This window comes from Talpa europaea (genome assembly GCF_964194135.1).
Source record: "Talpa europaea genome assembly, chromosome: 9".
Classification (NCBI taxonomy): domain Eukaryota; kingdom Metazoa; phylum Chordata; class Mammalia; order Eulipotyphla; family Talpidae; genus Talpa; species Talpa europaea.
The window spans coordinates 7,629,094-7,651,049 of NC_140076.1; the positions used below are offsets into that span (position 1 = coordinate 7,629,094).

The following is a 21,956-nucleotide window of genomic DNA, read 5'->3' on the forward strand; positions in this document are numbered from 1 at the left end:
CCTCTGGAGGAATCACAGTGCCTTGCCAGGAGATGGGCATGTGACACTGTGTGTGTGTGTGTGTGTGTAACAGCTTTATTAAGATATAACTCATAACCACACAATTCACCCATTTATAGTGTACACTTGAGTGGTTTTTATTATATTCCCAGAGTTGCACATCCATCACCACAGTCAATATTGGAACATTTCATCACCTCATGAAGAAAGTCGGTGCCCTTCTAGCCGCACCGTGCATCTGAGCCCTGCTTCCCATCTGCATAGATTTCCCTCTGTGAGTGCATCATGGAGAAGGAACCCCACATAGGGAGAACTTTCATAACTGGCTTCGTTGACTCAGCATTTATTCTCCAGGTCCGTGTATGCTGAGCTCGAATCGTTGCTTCTCTCTTTGGCTGATGAAATAGTCCATTGTATGGACAGTGACTCCATTTTTTAAAATTCATTCTTCTGTTGATGGATGTCTGAACTGCTTCACCTAGATGGGGAACTTCTGGGTCAGAGAGGAATCTCTCAACTTTAATCACTTGAAAAACCATCAGGCTGATTTCCACCACGACTGTACCCCTTTCCGTTCCCACCAGCAGGTCCCATGGCTATGCCAACATTTAGTACTGTCTTCTTTTTATTTTAGCCATTCTGGGGAGCATGAAATGGAATCTCATGGTGGTTTGGACTTGCATTTTCCTGATGACAGTGACATCAAGTACTTTTTCATGCAGTTATTGGCCATGTCCCGGAGAAAGGTCTATTCAGGTCTTTTGGCTTATTTTTCGCTGGGTTATCTTGTCTTTTTACTACTGAGCTGTAAGAGTTCTTTCTATATTCTAGGTACAGGTCTTGATCAGATACATGGTTTACAAATATTTTCTCCCACTCCCTGGGTTATCTTTTTACTTTCTGGATGGTGTCTTTTTGAAGCAAAAAGATTGTCATAGGGATGAGGTCCAGTTTGTCTGTCTTTTCTTATGTTGGTCATACTCAGGGTGTCACATCTGGCTGTACGTTTTTGATCAGTCATTTCCCTGTGGAGACAATGGGGAAGGGATGGCATGAGGGCTAAGCTGAGCCATGGATGGGTCAGTGGCCCCTGGGGAGTCAGGGACGTCATCAGTTCCCTGTCCTCAGGGGTCAGGCACTCACCAGGCCTCACTAACCGATGCAGGCTGAGAAAGACATTCAATCAAGGACTTGCACCCCTGAGCAGATCATTAAAACTGAAAAGTGAGTTTAGGCCCCTTGAGACAGGGGCCCTGGGTTCAAGTCCTGGGAATGCCTCTCAGTGATGTAGAGCTTGGGAGAGAAACGTCATCTTTCTCAAGTTTCTCATCTCTAGAAAGATGTTTCCTCCTGTGGGGAAAGTGGATAGAGGTGGTGCCCCTTCTTCCATCCGGGCATCTGGAGGAGGCAGCCAGGAGCTCAGGCACTGACGGGCTCTTGTGTTCCCCAGCCATGAAAGCCGACCGGAAGCGCCTGAAGGGAGAGAAGACCGACCTGGTGAGCCAGATGCAGCAGCTGTATGCCACGCTGGAGAGCCGCGAGGAGCAGCTCCGGGACTTCATTCGCAACTACGAGCAGCACCGCAAGGTCAGGCCGTCACCCCTTTGCGGTCCCTTTCCTTCCCCTCCCCTCACCTGCAGGCCCAGGTCTGGCCTCCGGAACCCCCAGAACACAGACACGCTGCTCATGTCACACTGGGCTCATTTGGGAAGGCCCACACACACCTGGCGCAGGTGTAGAACTCCTAGCACAACTCCTGCTGGGGTGGGGTGGGTCGGACGGCGTCCCTGCCTCCTGGATAACAAGCCTAGATGGCTTAGCCCAGTCGGCAACAGTGGATTTGGGGTTTAACTGACCCAAGTTCGATCCCAGCTCCTCCTGTGTATGCCCTCAGGCATCTCTCTTCCCCTCCAGAGCTTCCTCAGTTCCATGGCGCAGACTTGGCAGAGCTGTGATAGGCTGTTTGAGACAGTAAGACAATGAGCTCGGCAGGGCACATAGCAAGTGCTCGGTGAATGTTAGCTGTGTGTCTTATTAGTAACACCTTAACAAAAGTGGAGAGGGACTGGGAAGCATCTGGAACGCAGGGAGAGAGTCTAGGAAGACTTCCCAGAGGAGGTGACACATGCACTGTGCGCTGTGAGGTGAGTAGGCATTGATGGTCAAATGACTGAGGAATTTCTTCAAGAAATAAAGTCTAGCGTATGTGGGGTGGACGTACCAAGAAAGGTACGGAAACCAAAAGAAAAAGCCATCCCCCCAACCAGGCAGGTCTAGGGCGCCACAGGGCTGCAAGAACAGCTGGGACCTTCTGATGTGCAGAAACTTTTTCGAGGACGTGAGCCCCGATGATGAGCTGTGACCAAGGTCCCCAGGTACAGGGGAGTGGGCATTTCTGGCAGCTGGAAACATCTTTGGCCGTGAGGTTTGAGTGGCTCTCGGGACGGAGGATGGCCAGGTGGCCACGTGCCTTTGCGGGGGTGGCTTCTCAGCGGGACCTCAGACGCCAGATTCTCAGAGACCTAATGTGAATGTGAATGCTCAGGCACACAGTCCACTTCCCAGTGCCCCTCCCAGCGCTGGCCTCCGAGCCTGGCCTCCCACGTACGCCTCAGTCCAAGTTCAGAGGAACAAATGAGTTATTTCCACTGTTGACTGTTCACAAGCCGCCCAAGGCAGGGGACAGAGAAGGGGTCATGGCCGTCCCCACAAGGTGTGGGTGGCTTGCTGGACATTCCAGCAGCCACCCCCGGGTTTGAGAGCTGTCACTTGGCCGTGTCTTTTAATGGGGCTTGTGCTCATAACCGTGCTCTTGCTTGGGAATGGAATTCCCCAGGGGAGCCACTGTCCCAGCGCCTCTCCATTGGAGTCACAGGTACCGGGGGGCATTCCCCACGTCCAGCCAGAGTGGAGCTGGAGCAGCAGAAGCTTTGTAACTGGGGTGGCCGTGGGCAGCCCTTGGTGCCACAGCTGAGCTGCAGGTGTCACTGTTACAGAAAGAATCCCAGTGCCCACAGCACCTTCAAAGTCACTCAAGAACATGGAGTTTGGAAAATATCAACCTACTTTTTTAAAATTTACTGTCTTAAATTACTACCCTCTACTTGCAAAAGCCGGCATCATGGCACCCTGGTCGCTAGTGCTTGATTTTTCACCCTTACTAGACCTAACCTCACCTCACAGGTGGCAGGACTGAGGCTGGGAAGGGTCAGATGACTGAGTGGCTTGTTTAGAGTTAATCTGGAGAAGCAAATCCACATGCCCTGGTTTATTCTGCTCCCGCCAAGATCTTGCAATTGGCTTGCAAAAATAACTTGCATCTTACGTACGAGGCAAATGTCCCCATGATCAGGATTAATGGAGCTTCAGGTTCCCCCACTCACCTTGGACCCAGCCACTCAGCCTGCTGTGGCCCATCCAGCAACTCCCAGGAGCCCTGAGGGCTCACGAGCATCAGAGCCAGTGGCTGCAAAGAAATGGAAAGACAAAGAAACGATCCCGAGGGTCCTCCTAGACCTTCCTCCTAATTTGGGACTTGCGGTAAGCAGCTCCCAACACCAGCCCACTCTGAAGGATGGTCCTTACGTGGTTGTTCACTTCCACACGCTTCACTTCCCAGGCCCCTGCAGGAGCTGAGCTGCTTGGGCCTGGGAGTGGGTGCTCAGATGCCCAGGGGCGACACCCATCTGGAGGGGTGCCGGGAAGTGCTGAGTTGTCCATCCTGTGGCTCAGGGCCCACCTGTCACTCTACACTGAGTCTTGCTTCCTGAGCCTGAGGAGGTAGTTTAGCCTGTGACTTTGTTATGGGGTCATCTGGCACTCTCTGCTTGTGTTACCAGCTTCTCGCCACCTTCACTCTGGGATGTGGCCACAAAGGAGGTGGTCTGGGTTCAGGGGAGCTCAGTAATGTGTCCAGAGCCCCCTCTGCTTGCAATGGGCGGAGCTGGGACCCAACACCCAGGCATCCGGACCCCACGATGCCGGTGTCAGCCTTGCCCCCACTGCCCATGCTGGGACATGCAGGCTGGCGACACAGGGCCAGGCTGCCTGCACTGTCATCCGGTGACCTTCAGCGGCAGCCTGGCAGCTGTGTGACTGCCGGGCTGCTGTCTGGGACCTAGCATGTCCTGCAAACTGAAGTGCAAGGGGTCCCACTCCTGGGGGCAGGGGCTTGGGTCTGGTTTGCGCTTGCTGACAGCATTTGTGAACACTGGCTGAATGGCCAAGGTCAGGCTCCAGTACAGCAGCAGGGCAGGGTAGGGGCGCTGCCATCCAAGCTGGGCCAGGGGAAGGGCTCCCAGCAAATGAGCCTGCGGTGTGCCCGGTGCCCTGCTGAGTGCTCTGTGGAAGCGCTCCTTCAGGCTGCCAGGAGCCCTTGAGCTCAGTGGGGTGCTCTCCCCGTTTTTCAGAGGAGGAAACTGAGGCACAGAGAGTCTTTGCACATCACCATTGCAAAGCCACAGGACCCTCCCTGGCCGTCCATTCTCTGGCCAGGCCTTGGGCAACCGGCTTGTGAGGCAAAGCAGGACACTGTTCGCCCCAGGGCCCCAGGGCCCCAGGGGGACCTTGAGTTTGGCCTTTCAGCCGCAGAGGGTCTTTCTGTCCCAGGAAGGACGCCTGCATTCTGGAACTCAGTTCCTGCCATCTGCTCCAGCCCGTGGCCAGTACTCTGAGCCTCTCTCCCACCACCTCAAAACGAACAGCTCAAGCCAGGGGGGCTGCCTGGAGGCGGGCCCTCGGCACTGGCAGAGGCTGTGCTGCGTTCAGACACAGCAGCGAGTTGGGGGTTCAGCCTGTTCCCTCAGCAGCTGTGACCTTGGGGTGCTAGCCATGCTGACGGGGCTGAGGTATCTCCTGCTCTGTCCCTGTTGTCAGCAAACAACAAAGTCCCAAATCAACTCCCGACCCTAACTTGTCAGACTCCCGGAAGTCATTCCATCTTTATGACAATTCTTTCAAACAAGTAATAGCGGCCCCTCCCCATTTTAATATGGAGAAACCAAAACAATGGGTGACACTCATTCCCTCATATAGTCACTGAAAAAAGTGCAGCATCTGCTATGGGCTCACCCTGGGCCAGTCTCCCTCCTGGAGCAGAGTCAGACTTTCCTCCCCAGAGCTGTGGCACCCCGCCACGGGCTGGGGCCTCCCCACATCCTCTGTGGCGGGGACCCGAGGAGGCCCCACTCCCTCGTGGTAACGCCCTGCGCGCCCCCTAACCCCTCCAGGAAAGCGAGGACGCAGTCAAAGCCCTGGCGAAGGAGAAGGACCTGCTGGAGCGTGAGAAGTGGGAGCTGCGCCGCCAGGCCAAGGAGGCCACGGACCACGCGGCGGCCCTGCGCTCCCAGCTGGACCTCAAGGACAACCGGATGAAAGAGCTGGAGGCCGAGCTGGCCATGGTGAGACCCCTGCCCGCCCCGGGGCTCTCTGGGCGTCCTCAGCCGGGGTCCCGAGGTGGAGCAGAGCGGGGTCCCCTGGAGGGGGCCTGGTTAGGGCGGGGGGCTGGGGATGGTGAGACCCCACCAGCCCGAGGCACTGCCTTCCAGCCACCTGGGCGGGAGAGGAGGGTAGCAGATGTGGGGTGCTGGGAGACCACCCACTCCCACGCCTCCGCAGTCCCAGGCTGCTGTTAAGTTTAAAAAAGGAAGAATAATGCTCAGCGAAATAAGCCAGAAAGAAAAAGAAAAATACCGGATGGTCTCACTCATAGCAGGAAACTAGAAAACCTAAATAAGGGACCAGGAAAATGACTAATTAATACAAAGTAAAAATCAAAAGCAACAAGCAACTATAAGCCAAACACACACTACGGGGGCTGGGGAGGCTGGGAGAGGAAGGACTAGGGTCAAAATAAGGGGGCTGCAATTGTATGGGGAATAGAATCAAAATGAAAATGCAGACTTTGTGCAAAAATGAAAAGTGATGTAAGAATTATATAAAATAAATATTAAGAATAAATAAATAAATATATATTTAAAAAAAAGAAGGAACTGTATCAAAATGTCAGTGACAGTTCTGAGTCGTGGGATTTCAAGTGACTTTACCCAGCCCCTGCCCGCCACCCTCCCCCCTCCACCTCCTACCATTTCCGATGCATCTGTAGTAAAACTGTTTCTTGGCTCAACAAGGAAAAATTACATGTTTTTCTAATCAAAAGCAAGCTTCAAAGTCCTTCCAAACACCTTCCATGGAGACACCCATCCCACGTGTGGGGCAGCTCTCCCCCGACCCTCTCCCCCGGCCCCCACTGCTGGCCCAGGAGGCCCCCCCAGAGCCCGAGTCTGCTGTCCCTACTCCCGGGTGACCACAGCCACTCCCTGAACTTCTCTGGACTTCAGTGCCCCTTAACTGGAGCAGGGTGGGAGGGAGAGTTTCAATGCCACCTGCCTTCCCCATGGGGTGACTGGGCAACCTCGGGAACCTCATGGCTGGGAGGAGAGTGCAGGGACGGCTGTGGGGTGGGTGTGCTCTCCTGCAGAGCATGATGCCAACCAACTGTGGTTACAGTGGTGGGGTCTGGCTTCAAGTCTAGCCCCCATTGCTTCCTAGCTGTGTGACCTCAGTTTACCTCTCTGGACCATAATTGCATATGCTCCAAGGGCTCTTGGGGGCAGGTCAGGATCCCCGGGTCCTTCCTGAGTCTCCTTGTCCAATGCTGACCCCTAGTGGTGAGAGCTGCCGGCAGGAAATGCCGCTGCCAGGAGCCCTCTCAGATGCTTCCCACCAGTGGGGTCCGGGTGCTGGCGGGGGGCTGCCTTCTGCAGCCCAGACACCTTTCAAGTGGCACACTTGGGTGGGGGGGAGGGCGTGCAGGGTCAGGCAAGGTCCCTGTTCTCCCAGGCCTTCCAAGTGCCCTCTGCACAGACAGATGTGAGGCACTAGCCTCAAGCATCCTGGAGGACTCCAGGGCCTTTCAGTATTGGGATCCAGCGCCCCTCTGCTCCCACGCTCACCGTGCCCAGACCCTCAGCCGATTTCAGTTCTGGCCAACAAAACCAGGCTCTTGCCTCCTCCTGTAAGCATCAGACCCCTCTGCTAGCATGAGCCCTTAGGGTGAATGTTTGCAACTCAGGGTGATGGATTTGTTGTAGTGTCTTCCCTGGGGCTCAGAGGGAAGGGGCTTTACTAATTGCCATGGCAACCCCAGTGTTGCTGGGGTCCCACCTAACTGGGGGTACCTTCCAGGGCTGCCGTTAACGGAATGTCACAACCTGAAGGCCTCCGGGGCTGCCTGCTCCAGGCGATGTGTACCCAGCTGTGCACTCTTAGAGAAATCACACAACCTCTCTGAACTTCTGGCGTCTCCTCTGTCAAGCACAGATAGTCCCGTGCCCCCTGTCGGAGACCTGGGGCGCCTGCGCTGAGCACATGGGGGCGATCGTCACCCCACTTGGGAGGCAGGGCTGGCACACTCAGCCTCCCCCTACTGTGGGGAATTACATTCTGGGGTCTGGCATTGGAAAGGGAGTGACTTCACAGACTTGTGGGGTGTCTGAGCTGGAGGGACCCCTTAAAGTCGCTGGACCCCCGGCTCGTCATTTTACAGATGGAAAAACATGCTCAGAGGAGGCGGCGGCTTGTGTAAAGGACTCAGCTGGTCAGTGTGATGTGGGTGTAGCAGGCTCTCGACAGGGACTGTCCACTCTCAGCTGGAATCTTTCTCAAGACACCAGCTTTGCCAGGAGGCACCTGGGGTCTTAGACAAGGTATAGAAAGTTCTGGAGTTCGGAGAGATGAGACGAGGTTTTTCGTTTTCTCTGCGTTTATATTGGGGAAAGTTAGCACTCGGGGGTGACTCTCCATCTGTAGCATCGAGGTTCTCTGGAGACCCCAGTGCAAGGCCCTAGGGCCCCTCCCTGTGTCTGTGCCCCTCTACCCTGGCATGAGCCTGGGGAGCCAGCTGGGAAGCAGAGACTGGGATGAAGAGTGTGCGTTAATATATTTCTAAAATAATTTGAGATTGCTTCTAACAAAACCCCATCTGCCCGGGGTGGGGCATGGGGGATACAGGAGAGAGCTGCCTGCCCTGACCCCGAGCTGCCCTCGCCCTGGGCTTCCTGAGTTCCCCTCATTCTCGTGGTGTGGCCCTGACAGCCAGGTGGGGGACCTGCCCTGTCCCCAGCCTGCATCATGTAGCACCTGTGATGGGAGGTCACAGGTCGAATTTGAGGGCAGCATGGGTGATGGGAGCCAAGGGGCGGTTTCTTACCCTCTCACTGCAACCCAGCTGGTCCTTGGCAAAAGTAAAAGCATGCTGGGGCCCTGGGAGTCCTCAGGCGAGGCCTGGGGTGCAGTGCCCCTTACTGATGGGCACACAGCACAAAGCCGAGCCCCTGGCACAGAGGCCAGGTGCTCACGGCCAGGCAGGCTGCCGAGCAGTCCCCTGGTCACGTCACCTCCTCCTGTCTCCCCATCTCTCGCCAGGCCAAGCAGTCCTTAGCGACGCTGACCAAGGACGTGCCCAAGCGGCACTCACTCGCCATGCCGGGCGAGACGGTGCTCAACGGCAACCAGGAGTGGGTGGTGCAGGCGGACCTCCCGCTGACCGCAGCCATCCGGCAGAGCCAACAGACCCTCTACCACTCGCACCCCCCCCACCCTGCAGACCGGCAAGGTGAGTCCTGCCCCGGGCCCCAGCCAGCAGCTGTGGGGGGGGCTTCTTAGGAGACTCTCTGGCCAGCGGGGGAGGCAGCCTGTTTATTCCACACTATGGCAGCTTAGGGGAGCCGGGGGCAGAGACCAGGAGCTCCTATTACTGAGAAGCCTAAGAGATGGAGCTCAGGCAAAGCTGGATCCAGAGGTTCAGTTAATATCTGGGCCTGTCTTTCTGTCTCCCTCTCTCAGCCCCGCCTGCCTCCATTTGGCCTCATCTTTAATTCATCTCTTTCCAGAAGCAAACAGTCTCCAGAAGTTCCAGGCTTTTAATTAAGGCCCTTACAGGCCCAAGTTTTGAGAAAGAGAAACTTTCTCTCTGTGTCCATGTCTAATCTCAATAGACTCTGACTGGCCTGATCACATGCCTCCCCAGACCACCACTGTGTCCAGGGAGTGGGCATGCTGAGCGGCCAGCCTGGATCACGACTGGGCATCCTAGACAGGGGAGGGGGGCAGGGAAGCTCCTTGACTGACAGCTCCACACAGTCACAGGGGGACTGACCTGACTGTTTTAGATGGTCTCCATGTACCTGGTGGGGGAGAGGCCCAGCCTCTGGGTAGTGTCTGCACCCACTGCCCACCCAGCTCTGTTCTCTGTCCTCCCTGTGAGTGGTGGCTGCCTCTGTGTGACGGGTGCAGGTTAGAGACAGGTGCCTGGTCTCTGGAGCCCACAGGTCCTGCCATCACCTGCCTGTGAACTCAGCCTCTGACTCCAGGCCACCTCGCTGCTCTGTCAGACCCCCTGGCCCCTGGTGGCCAGGACTGTCTCCCTACTGCAGCCCCACCGCTCATGTGCCCACCCAGAGTAGGCCCTCGGTCAGTTGGGCTGGACAGAAGTGTTTTTTTCCCCTCCCTCGCAGACAGGAAGGAACAGCTGGAGGATTTGGGGGGCTTCTGGGCTGTGCCTTCCGAGCTGAGCTAGGCACTGCGTGCTCTGGGCCTGATGTGGGGACGGCACAGGCTGACTTCGTAGATGTGAACACAGCATTATTCCAGGGAGTGATAAGTGCAGGCAGAGAAATCTGCAGCAAGCAGGGGCATTGGTGGGGAACACAGACAGCGGGGTGGGGGGCCAGGGGGCAGCTGGCCAAGGAGGCCTGCGGGACGGCTGAGACCTGAATGAGAGGAGGCCCGACAGGCAGCGGGGCCAGCAGTGCCAGAGGCAGGAAGGGGTGGGGGGCACTGTCAGAGGCCGGGGTGGCTCGGCTCAGTGAGGGGCGGCTGACTGGCGGGTGGTCAGGGCCCCATCCGATCTGGCCTCTCCTTCCATTCTCGGGGTGACCCAGTGGCTGGCTCTCGCCACAGGGCGAGGAGTAGAGGGAGGGCGCCGTGGTCTCCGGGGACAGCCAGCGATGCCCTAGCCGCGCGGGTGGCAGTAGGGTGGAGAGAAGTGGCCGGGCTTGGGTTTGGGTTTGGGGGGGCTGCTGATGAGTGGGGGTGGAGGGCAGGGGGAGGGGGGGCCAGTGGTGGCTTCCAGGCGGAGTGCTTGGGAGGCTGGTGTTGCCCGGCAGCCAGCATTGTGCCGGGCCTGGGGAGTGTCGGGGGCAGGGGGAGTACAGCTGGTGAGGTCCCTGGAAATGCCACCCAGTTGCCTGCGCCCTAGTGGGGAGAGTCTGGTGGGCTCCAGAGGCTGTGGGTGCTGCTCCCCAGCAGCTGCTCTGTGACGGGTGGGGCTGAGGAATAAAGGGGTAGGAGGCTAGACAAGCCTCTTCTCTGCACCAGCCTTCTCCTCTGTGTCGTGGGGGCCTCGGGGGTGCTCCCTGCAAGGCGGTCAGGGTGGGGGCGCGCTCTCCACCCCACACTTACCCGCTGTCCCTGCTTCGCAGCGGTCAGGGTGAGCCCCTGCCACTCGCGGCAGCCCTCCGTTATCTCCGACGCGTCCGCCGCGGAAGGCGACCGGTCGTCCACGCCCAGCGACATCAACTCCCCGCGACACCGGACGCACTCCCTCTGCAACGTAAGGCCAGCAGCCGCGGGGCCTGGGCCGGGGGCCCTGCCCGGAATCCCAGGGGCGGGCTGGAGGGGTGAAGACGTACCCGCTGTTTCCTCTCGTCCACCCAGGGAGCACTCTGGCGAAGGCATTTCCTGTTCTGTTCTTTCCTTTTGCGAGAAGAGATGGCTGTGGGGAGAGAAAGAGAGGAGGCCCGTTTGCTCCTTGTATCCGGGAGGGCAAGGAAAGTCCAGAGGAAGGCGGGCCCGGGTCGGCCGAGGGGTCTGTGTGCCCCGGGTCCCCTTGGGGGGGGGCCGTGTCCAGGACCCTGGGCCTCCCCTCCCAGACACGGCCCTGACGGCACCACCTCAGTCCCCTGTGGGGCCGGCACTGTCCTCCGCACAGGAAAGAACTGGGCTGTTCTGAGTTCAGGAGCTTGGGCGCGCACGGCTTCCAGAGAGGAGCCCCATAAACTCGTCCTGAGTCTGTTGCTTATTTAATCAAACGCTTGTTGCTTGCATACTGAGAGCAGCCACCAAGAGGCACATGTCCCTGGTCAGCTAACTCTTGCTGATCCGTAGGGCAGATAGACGGGCTCCCCAGGAGTGAGGGGTGAACACAGGTGGGTCAAGTGACTAGGCCAGGAGGAAGCCATGTTGGGGCTCTGTCACAAAACCTGGGGGGGTCAGAGTGTGGGGCCACTTTTCAGGCTTGTTCCATCATGGGGCTGACCATAGGGAGGACCCCCCACCCCCGCCATGGTCTGAAGACAGAGACAGGGAGAGTTAGGTCTCCAGATGTCTGGAAGGCTTTCTCTCAAAAACTCTGTTAATGTGACTTTATTAACCAGAGAGAAAGCTCATAAAAAAGAAATGAGGTGAACAGAGAGGGAAAGAAAGACCAAATAACCTTTATTTACCAATGATATGATTATCTACCTGGAAACTCAAGAGAATAACCTGAAAAGCCATTAGCACTAATAATAAGCAAGTACATACGCCACCGGTTGAAAATCAATTTATAAAAAGCAATAGCTTTCCTACATATGAGTTATGATCACGGAAACTTTTTTTTTTTCCCATCTACACTAGCAATGAGAAGGGCTTATAAAAATAGCTAAGGTTAAGCTTAAAATACATTGCCTGGTCCTGGTGCCCTGGGCAGCCCTGATCGGGATGGGGAGAGGGATCTGGGAATGTCTGCCTCGGGGGTGGGGCAGGCTCCCCATGATGGAGGCAGGGCTGTCCCTAACTCCCAGGCCCTGCTGAGGTTTTGTTTTTATTTTTTAATTAGGGCTTTAAGGAAGCCATTTGTGCCAAGACAGAGACCTGCTGACAAAGGCTGTCTTGACTGACAGGACTGAGGCTAGCCCCCAGAGGGGACACTGGCATCTGCTCTGTGGTTCTGAGGGTGCATATGGAGTTATACCCACAGCCAGCCAGCAGTGCCCTTCGTTACTGAGTGGGGAGGAGCGGCCCAGGCAGGGGCCAGATGCCCCTGCAGAGCAGTGCCCTTTGCAGATGAGAACCCCTTCCCAAGGGGCCCTATTTTCTCTTCTGGTGGTGGGCCCAAGTGCTGTAGGAAAACCCATTCTGCTGAAAGGGTTCAGCAAAGACCTCTTGAATCACCTTTGGCACAGGCCTAGCCTGTCTCCAGCTTGGTCTTGAGACATTCCTGCTGCTACCAGTGGTGGGTCTAGCCCGTTGATCTCCAGGCTCACTCTATACAGGGCCCTGCCGCCAAGATTCGGGCACTTTAATAAGACAGTTATCCACATCAGTGGGCTCTGGCTGCATTCTCTTTGCCATAAACTTGGCAAAAATGGGCTAATCCAGAGTAGACCTATCTTAGCTGCCCGCCAGTGGATGCTGTTGGCAAACCTTGAGCTGGCATGAAAGACTAAACAACCATATGTTCCACCCCTGCCCTCCCTCACCACTTTCATCCCACATCTCAGCAGATGTGCACATAGGTAGGCCAGGAAGAGCCTGAAAATAGCTCCAGGTAACCCTCTGTTCTCAGGTATCTGACCTGGCACCAATAAGAACAGCCTAGGCTGAATTAAGGACCTCTCATACTCTGGCTACTCGTTTAGAGCAGAGGAGAGGAACTCAGCACAGGGACGTTGGAGAGGGCTGATTGGCACTGGCCCAAGTGACACATATTGAATAATTTTCTTTCTTCAAGGGCATTTTGCCTGCAATTCTGTGAACAACCATCAGGGGTCTCCCCAGTAATGACTTTTGTGATCCAAATGATCTTGTGACCCCACGCAGGATAACTTATTCTGGGATGTAGTGAAGGCTTTGTACACCCAGGAGTAGGAGAACTCAGCCAGCAGGAACCAGACAGTCCTTGTAATCAGCTCCACGATACACTGTCTAGAGTCTTTATATCCGTAAATCAGGCTAATGACTCCTGCCTGCCCACGCCACCCCCCCCATAAGAAAGTGACTGTGTTGCTTGTAAGGAAAGCTAGAGACTACATTGCCTCCTGAGTTTTTCTGGCTTCACATTCTTTATTATTGTGCTTTTCTCTATAAAATTATATTTCTTTAAGAAAAGGACCCAGTAAAACCAACCTCCAGTCCTAACTCAGTGTACCAATTGGGGCTGGAACTCAGATGCCTTTAAGTGACTGAAACGTTGGCCAGAGGATATTGGGGGACAAGAGGCCAGAGCAGGCAAAGGCAGAGGGCCTCAGGTCAGAACCCCTAGTCTAAGAAACATCTCTGCCACGTGAACCCCAGGTTCCATCACTGCGCCATCTGGGAGTGTCTGCTTCAGTGGGTTGAGGACAGGCTCCCCATGATGGAGGCAGAGCTGTCCCTAAGGGATGCCTTCCTTTCACGGAAGGTCCCCACGGGCCACCTCTGCTCTCCTGTGTGTGTCTCTGCTATTTCATCTTCCCCTTCTCCTTTGGCTACAGGGCGACAGTCCCGGCCCAGTTCAGAAGAACCTGCACAATCCCATTGTACAGGTAGGTGCATCCTCCCTCACTACTCAGGACCTTCCCCTTCCCCCAGCTTCACCACGACTTCATCCCTTGTCCCCCCGGACCCTTGATATCACCATTTCCAAACTTGGGCACCCAAGGCAGAGGAGCCAGGCCACATCACCCAAATCACACATGGGTTGGTACCTGAGCCAGGCTTAGTACCTGGGCCAGCCCTTCCATGTCCCCTTCCACACCTATACACCTACTGAGTACATCTTCCATCTTCCTGCCCAGGTGAGTCTCCTGACACCAAAGGCTGGTGACCCAGGCCATGGATTCTTGGGGTCCCCTTTGCTGCAGGGAAATTTCCTAAATTTATTTTTAATATTTTCACACAACATCAGACTAAGGAGGCTGCAGGGAGAAAACCAGCATGAACGGGAAGCTCAGAAGGGATCTTGGGATCAGTCTCTAGCCTGGGGGTTACCACCTGTTGGTCTATGCACCACACACCTGCATCAGGGTCCTCCAGGGTCAGGTATTCAAATGCAGATTTCTGGGCCCTTCATCTAGGAGATTCTCACCCACCAGATGTGGAGTATGGCCTGGAACTCAGGAAATTCTGATGTGTTTGGGAAACCATTAGTCTAGTCTAATTCTACCTTTTTGACAGAGAATGGCACCCCATCTGCATGAAGCACTTAACTGTTTGCAAAGTTCTGCAGACACCACACATGCCCAGACCCCTGTAGTCACCCAACAGGACTATCCCGTCATCGTCATCGTCATCGTCATTGTTCTTAGCCCCACATCACCCATGAAGGCACTGGGCTCAGAGGAGCTAGGGCTCTCCCTGGCCCCAGGGGCCTGACACAATCAGGACTGGAACCCAGGCCCCAGGCCCCCGCTCTCCTGTGTGTGGCCAGTCCTGCCCCTTACTTAGAGGCTTAAGGTCCTTGCTCAGCTGAGACGTCAAGCTCAGGTTGGCTTCTACCTCTTTCTGGAGCTTTCAGGCCCCTTTCCCCAGTCACTGGGATGGGTCGGGGAGCCCTTGCTGCAGTGCCCTGCAGGCCGGGCACCAGCCCCAGAGAAGCACAAGGGGTGTGGGCACACAGAAGCCACCCTCTGGGCATTTCCATCCTCACTTTAGTGACCTCCTGTGCCCATCACCATGAGTCCTGCTATGTCCCTGAGGCCTGAGGGCTTCCCTAGCTGAGCCACCTTCCCTCAGCATCCTCAACCCCTGGGGTGGGCATGGGGGGTCCCCACTCCCTCCACCCCATCACCGCCTTGCCCAGTCCCCAGCTCAACTTGGCCTTGTTCTTCTCCCCTCCCTGTGTTCCCCGGGCCCGACCATTCAGTCACTAGAGGATCTTGAAGACCAAAAACGGAAAAAGAAGAAAGAGAAGATGGGATTTGGCTCCATCTCCCGAGTCTTCGCCAGAGGGAAGCAGCGGAAGTCCCTCGACCCCGGCCTCTTTGATGGTACCGCCCCTGATTATTACATTGAGGAGGACGCAGACTGGTGATGCCACCTCCCCCGCCCGCCAAAGGCGGGTGTCTGTGCGTGTGGCCGTGCGTGCGAGCGTGGGGGCGCGGGGGGCACGGGGGCGCGTGCGCCTGGGCGCGTGGGTGCGGGTGGCCAGGCCCGGAGGAGCAGACGCGCGTGTGCCCCCTCCCCGCGTCCACCTCTGTAACTGATGTACATACTACAAACGTGTGTGACTCTGTCAACTGTTGTCTTTGGGGCGATACAGCTGTGTTGTTAACCTCAGTTTGTTTTTTTTGTTGTTTTTTGGTTTGTTTTTTTTTTTCAATGTTTGTTCTTTATTTTTTCCTTATTGTTTGGTTCGTTGGGTTGTCCCCCGCCCCACTTTTCCCCTTCCCTCCTCCTTTTTATGAAACTTGAAAACTTGAAGGACTGCTGTGTATTTGTAAATAACAAAATTATTGTGCACTCTGTGCTTGTAAATGTCCCTTGTCCAAACTGCTACTTTCGGAGCCCGTCTCCCCAAGAATGTGGTCTGTTTTTGATGTGTCCCTCCCTCCCACCCTCTCCCAGTGTGAACGCGTGGGACCAGACCCTGACTCGGGGCGCAGCGCCCAAGTCACTTTAACCACCCATTGCCACCGTCATCAGGGTAAGGTCCGCCCTCCGCAAGGACTTTGGAGCCCAGGCCGAGCGCCTTTTCCGGGCTGGGTTTGTCAGAGATCAAATGGGCTCTTTTTAACAGCCTGCCAGTTTTTAAATTGCGTTGCCGTTTCTTTCTTGATGGAGAAAAAAGAAGAAGAAAATTGTTTCGTTTAATTTATTTGCACAAATGCAGAAAACTTATTCTATCTAAATTATTGCATAAATATGGGGATGTCTATTTTTCCACGGGGCGGGCGGGAGGTGGGTGTTTCTGTCGACTTGTCTGTTCTATTCTCACGCTGCTGCCAGACTGTGCAAGGTCGAGTTTGGGGTGACCAGAACCCAGGGACCATTGGCTTTCAAAGCTTGCTCGTTCTGTTCTTCCTTCTCTCCCCTCCCCCCCAAATTCTTCCGCCCCTGCATGGAAGTGTGTCCACCTGGCTTCCAGAGCTCTCCCCGGCCTCACTCGCTCTCCATTTATTTATCTGAACTAGAGGTCACTGACCTCGGTGGGTGCCGTGCCCACTGCAGTGGTCACCTTCTCTCGGGTCTGACTTTGAGAGAGGTTGAGCCCCGGGCGAGCTGGCCGACCCCTCACCATAGGGCATGACCGCAGGCCTGAGTAGGCTCCTCTCTGCACCTGTGTCCTTCTCATCTTTGGTCTGCACCAAGGTCAGGAGTCATGCGGGGAGGTGCCCCACTCCAGGGGAGTGCTATGGGGTCACAGCATCCAGCACCACCCCCTTGCTTTCTGGTTGGTTCCTTCAGCCACACTTAAAAGAATTCGGGATCCCAGGGGCCCCCACCTCCCACTTGTCACTGCAGCCTGAGCCCGCTCATCCCGGGAAAGAAGGGCAGGTGGGAACATTTGGGGAGCAGTGTGGGCCCACAGGGAGGCCTCACCAGCAAAGGAACCATGTGTTTTGTGACGCTGGGTCATGGAGGAGACATGAGCTGCTCAGCCAGGTGCTCCCCGGAACTAAAACTCCATCTCCCTTTTCTCTTGACCTGTGAATCCGTCCCCGCTCTCTCTCCATCTTAACCACTAACACAGCTCCATTACACCACCCTCTAAACAACCAGAGTTGTGTTTCCACTCACAGCGACACGTTGGGCTCTTAAAGAGAAACGAGATTTTAAGATGCTGGGGCGTCTCTCTCAGAATGGATAGGATACTTCGTCCAAAGTCTCTAAAGCAGAGAGGCCCCGGCGCCTTCCCCGCAGACCCGGTGGGGGTGGGAAGCAGGTGAGGAGCTAGCAGGCACCCTTTTCCCTTGGCTAAGCTGTTTGACGAGCCTGGCCGGGAGGGAGAGCAGCCAGAGCTGCATCTCTCTCTGCAGAGAGAGATCTAGAAAATACTTCCTCCCCCACCCCCTCCCAAACTGGTGAATTTTAATTTTTTTGGTTGATTTTTATGGTTTTCCCTTTACTTTTGAGAAACTAAGATCACAACCACTCCTGGTAATGATTTAGTAGTTCCTTTTCATTTCAGTTTTTTGTAAATTAGGAGATAATTCTAAGAGTTACTAAGGATGATTTATTTAAGAGAACTACGTCACATAGCGAATGAGTTATGGGTAACATTAGATGAAATAACCTTTCCCGTGGGAAAGGTTTCTGGAAGGCATGGATGCAAATATAAAATATTAAAAAAAAATCTAAATAAAGCTTATTTTAAAATATTATCGAATTCTATGTTATTTGATTGCTTCTCTCTGGCTCTGGCGGGAGGCTGCGCCCTGCTGGGAGGCAGAGCCCCCATAACCTGTTCATGGAATCCCACGCTGGGTCCCCAGGGGCTGCCGGGAGGGGCCGAGGAAAGCTGGCTGGATTCTGGGCCCGAGGAGGGGCTGAGGCCAGGCTGGCCTCCCAGAGGCATGTCCCCTTGGCCGGCCTGACTAATTTGGAAGAGCTGTGGGCTTCCAGGGCTGCCCCTGGTCTTAGCGCATCTCTAAGCCGGGGGCCCTGCCCAACCCCAGCCAGCAGCCCCCCATCAGCTTTCATCTGCCTCCTTCCCCTCCCGGCTCCTTGCACAGGCCCAGCTACGAGTTTGGGGTATGTTGCTTCCTGCAGATGCCAGGGGGTCTCTGCCTAGCCCCAGCTTCCTCCTTCCCTGGGCACAAAGTGGCATTTAAGAGAGATGGAGGGAGTCACAGCGCAGACCTGGCTTTTCCAGGCCTTCCACTATGAAACTCCAGTGTGGCCCCAGAAGAGGCCACAGATACCCCAATCCCTGAGTGTAGCCCAGGCCCTCAGCCTCCACCTCCCAATTTAAGTCCTCTCCAGCAATAAAACTGATGGAAACTGGCCTGCTAAGTCCCCTGTCATTTCTGCTGGAAGAAACCCCAAAGCTCTTCGATGCAGAGCACATGGAAATCCGGGGCTAGTGAGGATGGAGGTGGAAGCAGGCTCCTGAGTTGATCGCTGCAAGGGACTTAAGAGCATCCACCCTGGCAGTTCTCCACCTGGCCACACCTTAGACTCACCAGGGAGCTTTCAAAAACACGACTAATGCCAGGCCACCACCCTGAGTTCCTGACTCGGGGTGTTGGTAAACCTTCCCCAGAGATTCTAATGTGCATGCAGGACTGAGGACGTCAGGGCTGATCCCAGGAGGGCAAGTGTTCCAATCACGTGCCCCTGCCCCACCTCTCAGGCCTCATGCAGACATCACCAATCAATTTAAGCCCTGTCCACCCAGCCCCAAAGGCCTCACTTTATAAACTTCTGAAAGCCACTGCCAATAAGGAGAAAGCCAGTTTGCCATGCCCAAATTCACCCAGCCCCCTACCCAGAACAGATGGGGAAAACTTTGGACCAGAGATGAGTGATTTGATCGAGATCCTACCTAGCCTGTGAACTCAAGGACCGGGTACATCTTGTTCAAATCACTGTAGTTCTAGTCAAAAACCACACTACCTCCTTTGTTGAAAGAATTTCTTCTGAGACTTGGCCCCAAGTGATCCAGTTTCAAGTGGTGGACATTGGAGTAAGCCTGTCCAGGGAATGCAGGGCCCATGCACAGCTGCACAGGTTGTGCACTGCATCACTCCAGCAGGCACCCCCTGGGTTGTGCAGTGCACAGCCTGCATGGCCATACTTGGTCGCTCTTCTGCGTGTCTTCCACCTTTGCTGGTAAGCTCCAGCAGGTGTCACCTAATAATAGTAATAACAATAATAATAATAATATCATCTAACACGTATTAAGCACTTACCATGGGCCAGTGTCTGTGCTGCGTACTTTACGTGTATTAACTCGGTTAACCTTCCAGCGGCTTGCATTATGGATGATAAAAACAGGTTAAACAAATCACCTAGGGCCATGAAGCTGGTAATGAGCAGAATTAGCTTCACACCTGGGGAGGCGGGCTGCAGAGCTCATCCAGAACCACCCAACCCTCTGGGTAGAGAGGACTGCTGAGGAGCAGGTAGGCACCTCCCATGCTCTGCCCAAAAGCCTGGTTTGAACCTTGCCTCACCGCCCCCAGTCCTTCTTGTAGCCTCTGGCATAGCCTAACACAGCGTTGCCTTTGAGACTGAGCCTTTTATCCCCAAGCCCTGAGCCCCCACCCCACCCCAGAGCAGAGTGGAAAGGAGCTGTGTCCGTTGCAGACAGGACCACCCTGCTTGGCCTGCGTTTGAACTCCTCGCTGCACCTTCCCCTCCTGGCTCCTTGCACAGGCCCAGCTACGAGTTTGGGGTATGCATCCTGGTGGGGGGTGGTCCCTCCCTGCCCCAGGTGGAGCCTGGCCCAGGCACCGCCCCAACCAGTGCCCGAGGGTGTTGAGCTGCTGCTCACCCCCTGGGTGCCTGAATCAGGGCTAGCAGGCAGCACCTCTGGGTGTCCTTAATCCCTTAACAGGACCTTTAGAAACTCAAGCAGCCCTCTCACCAAAAACCTGCATTTTCACAAAAAGTGTTGCACAGACTCCCCAGCTCATCTGCTCTGGACAAATGTCTCTTCAGATTTTCTGGTCAGGTTTGGTGGGGCAAACAGACCATGGTCCCGCCTCCTACCAACTCTGTTTTTCAGTGAAAGAAGCATAGAGATGATAAAGTAGCAAGAGAACCCACATATATTAACTTTAGCTTAGAACAGGTAGAGTCATAATTTTGTATTATGGGAAAAAGCCCTGTAAACTCATAGTAGCTGAGGGGTTGGCCTGGACCGTGTGGTAGAAGTTGCTTGGCACAGCGGGTCACTACAGGCAAAGTGAGGGTGTCAGTTGGCTATGACAGCGGTGTGTAGCTAATTCCTTCTGACCCATCAGCATAGTTACTAGAAAATTAATATGCCACCCTGCACTCCAGTGGGTCACCCCAACAAACTGAACCGCTAAGGAAATGATCCCAAGGGGACATCATTAAGAAGCAAGAACAGCAACAACTGGGAACCCTGACTTACTCTCCCTGGAAATGGCAGGACTGGAGGTCACCTAGTGTGTGTCCCTGGAGCCCCAGACACTGCAGGCAGTTTGCAGCGGTGACCTTGTCAGGCTTGTGAATCAGACTCCTTAAAAAACGCTGGCTGCTCTTTGCATTTGGGTTTCCGGTTCTGGGACTGATTGCATTCTTGCCGGCTTACCAGTAAGCACCAGTTAATTGCACCAAAATGAGAGAATCCTTCAAATTGCATGCAGTGTTCCACTGGGAGGAGGCTGGCAGTCCCGAGGGGGCCAGGCCTGCAGAGTCCCCCCAGCTCTGGTCTGGCATCGTTTTCAAGCAAGTTGTTCAACCCCAGAGCCTCAGTGTCCTCACTTGTGAAAGGGGGTACTAACCCTCCCCTCATAGGCTAAGAAATGAGAGCTGGGGGTTTGGAGCCTGGAAATGACAGGACTCTGTGGTTTGAGTTTGAGCGGAGTTAAGTGTCGAGGCAGGAAAAAAGTGGAGAAGCAGCTGGACATGGGTCATCTGCCCAGAGGTGACTCAACCAAAACTTGTCCCTGGAGATAGAATTGGGGCCTCGGGCCATGTGAGCCTGACATTTTTCCAGCTGGGGACACCAGTCTTAGAGCCCAAAGTCAGTTTCCGTGTGGCTTTGTGAGAGAATGAGCACTTGTTGGTACAGGGAGGGGCGAGGCGTTGGCCCTGAGAATCTACCAGCCCTTATCAGTGTCTGTCCTTCTGCAGTCCAAGTAGAGACTCTCTCCGCTGGGACAAGCAGGGGGAGATTTAGAAGCAATGAGGTGCCCAAGGCTGGGATCCTGGAGCAGAAGTCCCAAGGCCCACCCCATGGTGGCACATTTATAAGGTGACGAGTGTCAGAGCCCAGAGCTGGCGAGGCGTGCCTGGAAGGTACTCACTCACGTAATCCAACAGCCCTCGCCCCATTTTGCAGATGAGCAAACCCAGGCACAGAAAGGTGAAGGTCTTTCCCTAAATCGCATGGTTGGGAAGAGACAAATCTGGATTCAACTCCAGCGACTCGAGTCCAACTGTGCTACAGTCTCTGATCAGCACCAGGTGCCTCCCCAGGGCCAATGGGTCGGCAGGAAGCTTCAGAGAACTTGAGAAAATCCCACTAGCCATCTTTTGGGGACTCGCGTTCTTCACCCAATAGAGCAGGGGGTAGGGAGGGAGTTAGAATAATGAGGGGTTTGCAAACTATGTTCTATGGAACCCTAGGGGGTTCCTCAGACATCCCTCAAGGGGTTGGCATGGCTGGTGAAAGAACCAGCAAGCAGATCTCCATTTACCCCCGTAGCCAGCAGCACTGCTCTCACCTGTTACACACTGGTCCCCCAACTAAGAGTCCATTTGAAGGATCCCACCAATGGAAAAAAGAATGAGAGGAAAATGAAAGAGAGGAGGTTTGAGAACCATGCCTAGGTCAGAAGGTCTAAAATCTGACCAAGCCTTGGTCTGAAGGAGGAGTTCCCAGGCCCCATCCCAGGCCCACTTCATCCCAAGGTTTAGGGGCGAGGCTCTGTGACCTGTGTTTATTGAACAAGCTCCCAGTGTGGGCTCAACAGATAGAGGTTAGACAATGCAGAGGTGAGAACAGCTCCCTGCTGTGGCTGTTAGGGCAGAGTTGCTATTGGGAAGCTTCCAGAAGGAAACTTCACAAGGCAGGTTAAGGCCTCCTTCCAGGGATAGCTCCTGGATCCCCAGGTGAGTGAGAAACACACCTGAACAGGACTCCAGGCAGTCCCCCAGGCAGCACGCTGCCAGGATCCCTGCTTGGCCTTCCTGAGCAGAGAACAGGGACTGGCAGCCTGCGCGCAGAATCCCTAGGAGGGTCACAGAGAGGTGCCCCAACTTCCTGAGAAGCACATAGGCAGGAAGCAGCAGTGACAGGC

The 21,956-nt window shown here is 55.1% G+C and overlaps 1 protein-coding gene across 2 annotated transcripts in view; it reads left to right on the forward strand.

Annotated features, from left to right (window-relative positions):
- KAZN (kazrin, periplakin interacting protein) overlaps positions 1-21,956 on the forward strand; it is a gene marked incomplete at both ends in the record, with an annotated part of 349,293 nt that overhangs the window by 302,375 nt on the left and 24,962 nt on the right. The window contains 6 exons of one of the 2 annotated variants that reach the window (XM_084242125.1): positions 1,451-1,587; positions 5,229-5,399; positions 8,425-8,614; positions 10,482-10,612; positions 13,515-13,565; positions 14,885-15,008. In XM_084242125.1, coding sequence (XP_084098251.1) covers positions 1,451-1,587; positions 5,229-5,399; positions 8,425-8,614; positions 10,482-10,612; positions 13,515-13,565; positions 14,885-15,008 — 804 coding nt within the window. Of the gene's footprint in view, positions 1-1,450; positions 1,588-5,228; positions 5,400-8,424; positions 8,615-10,481; positions 10,613-13,514; positions 13,566-14,884; positions 15,053-21,956 lie in introns of those variants that run through there. The other variant, XM_084242126.1, reaches the window with a different exon arrangement.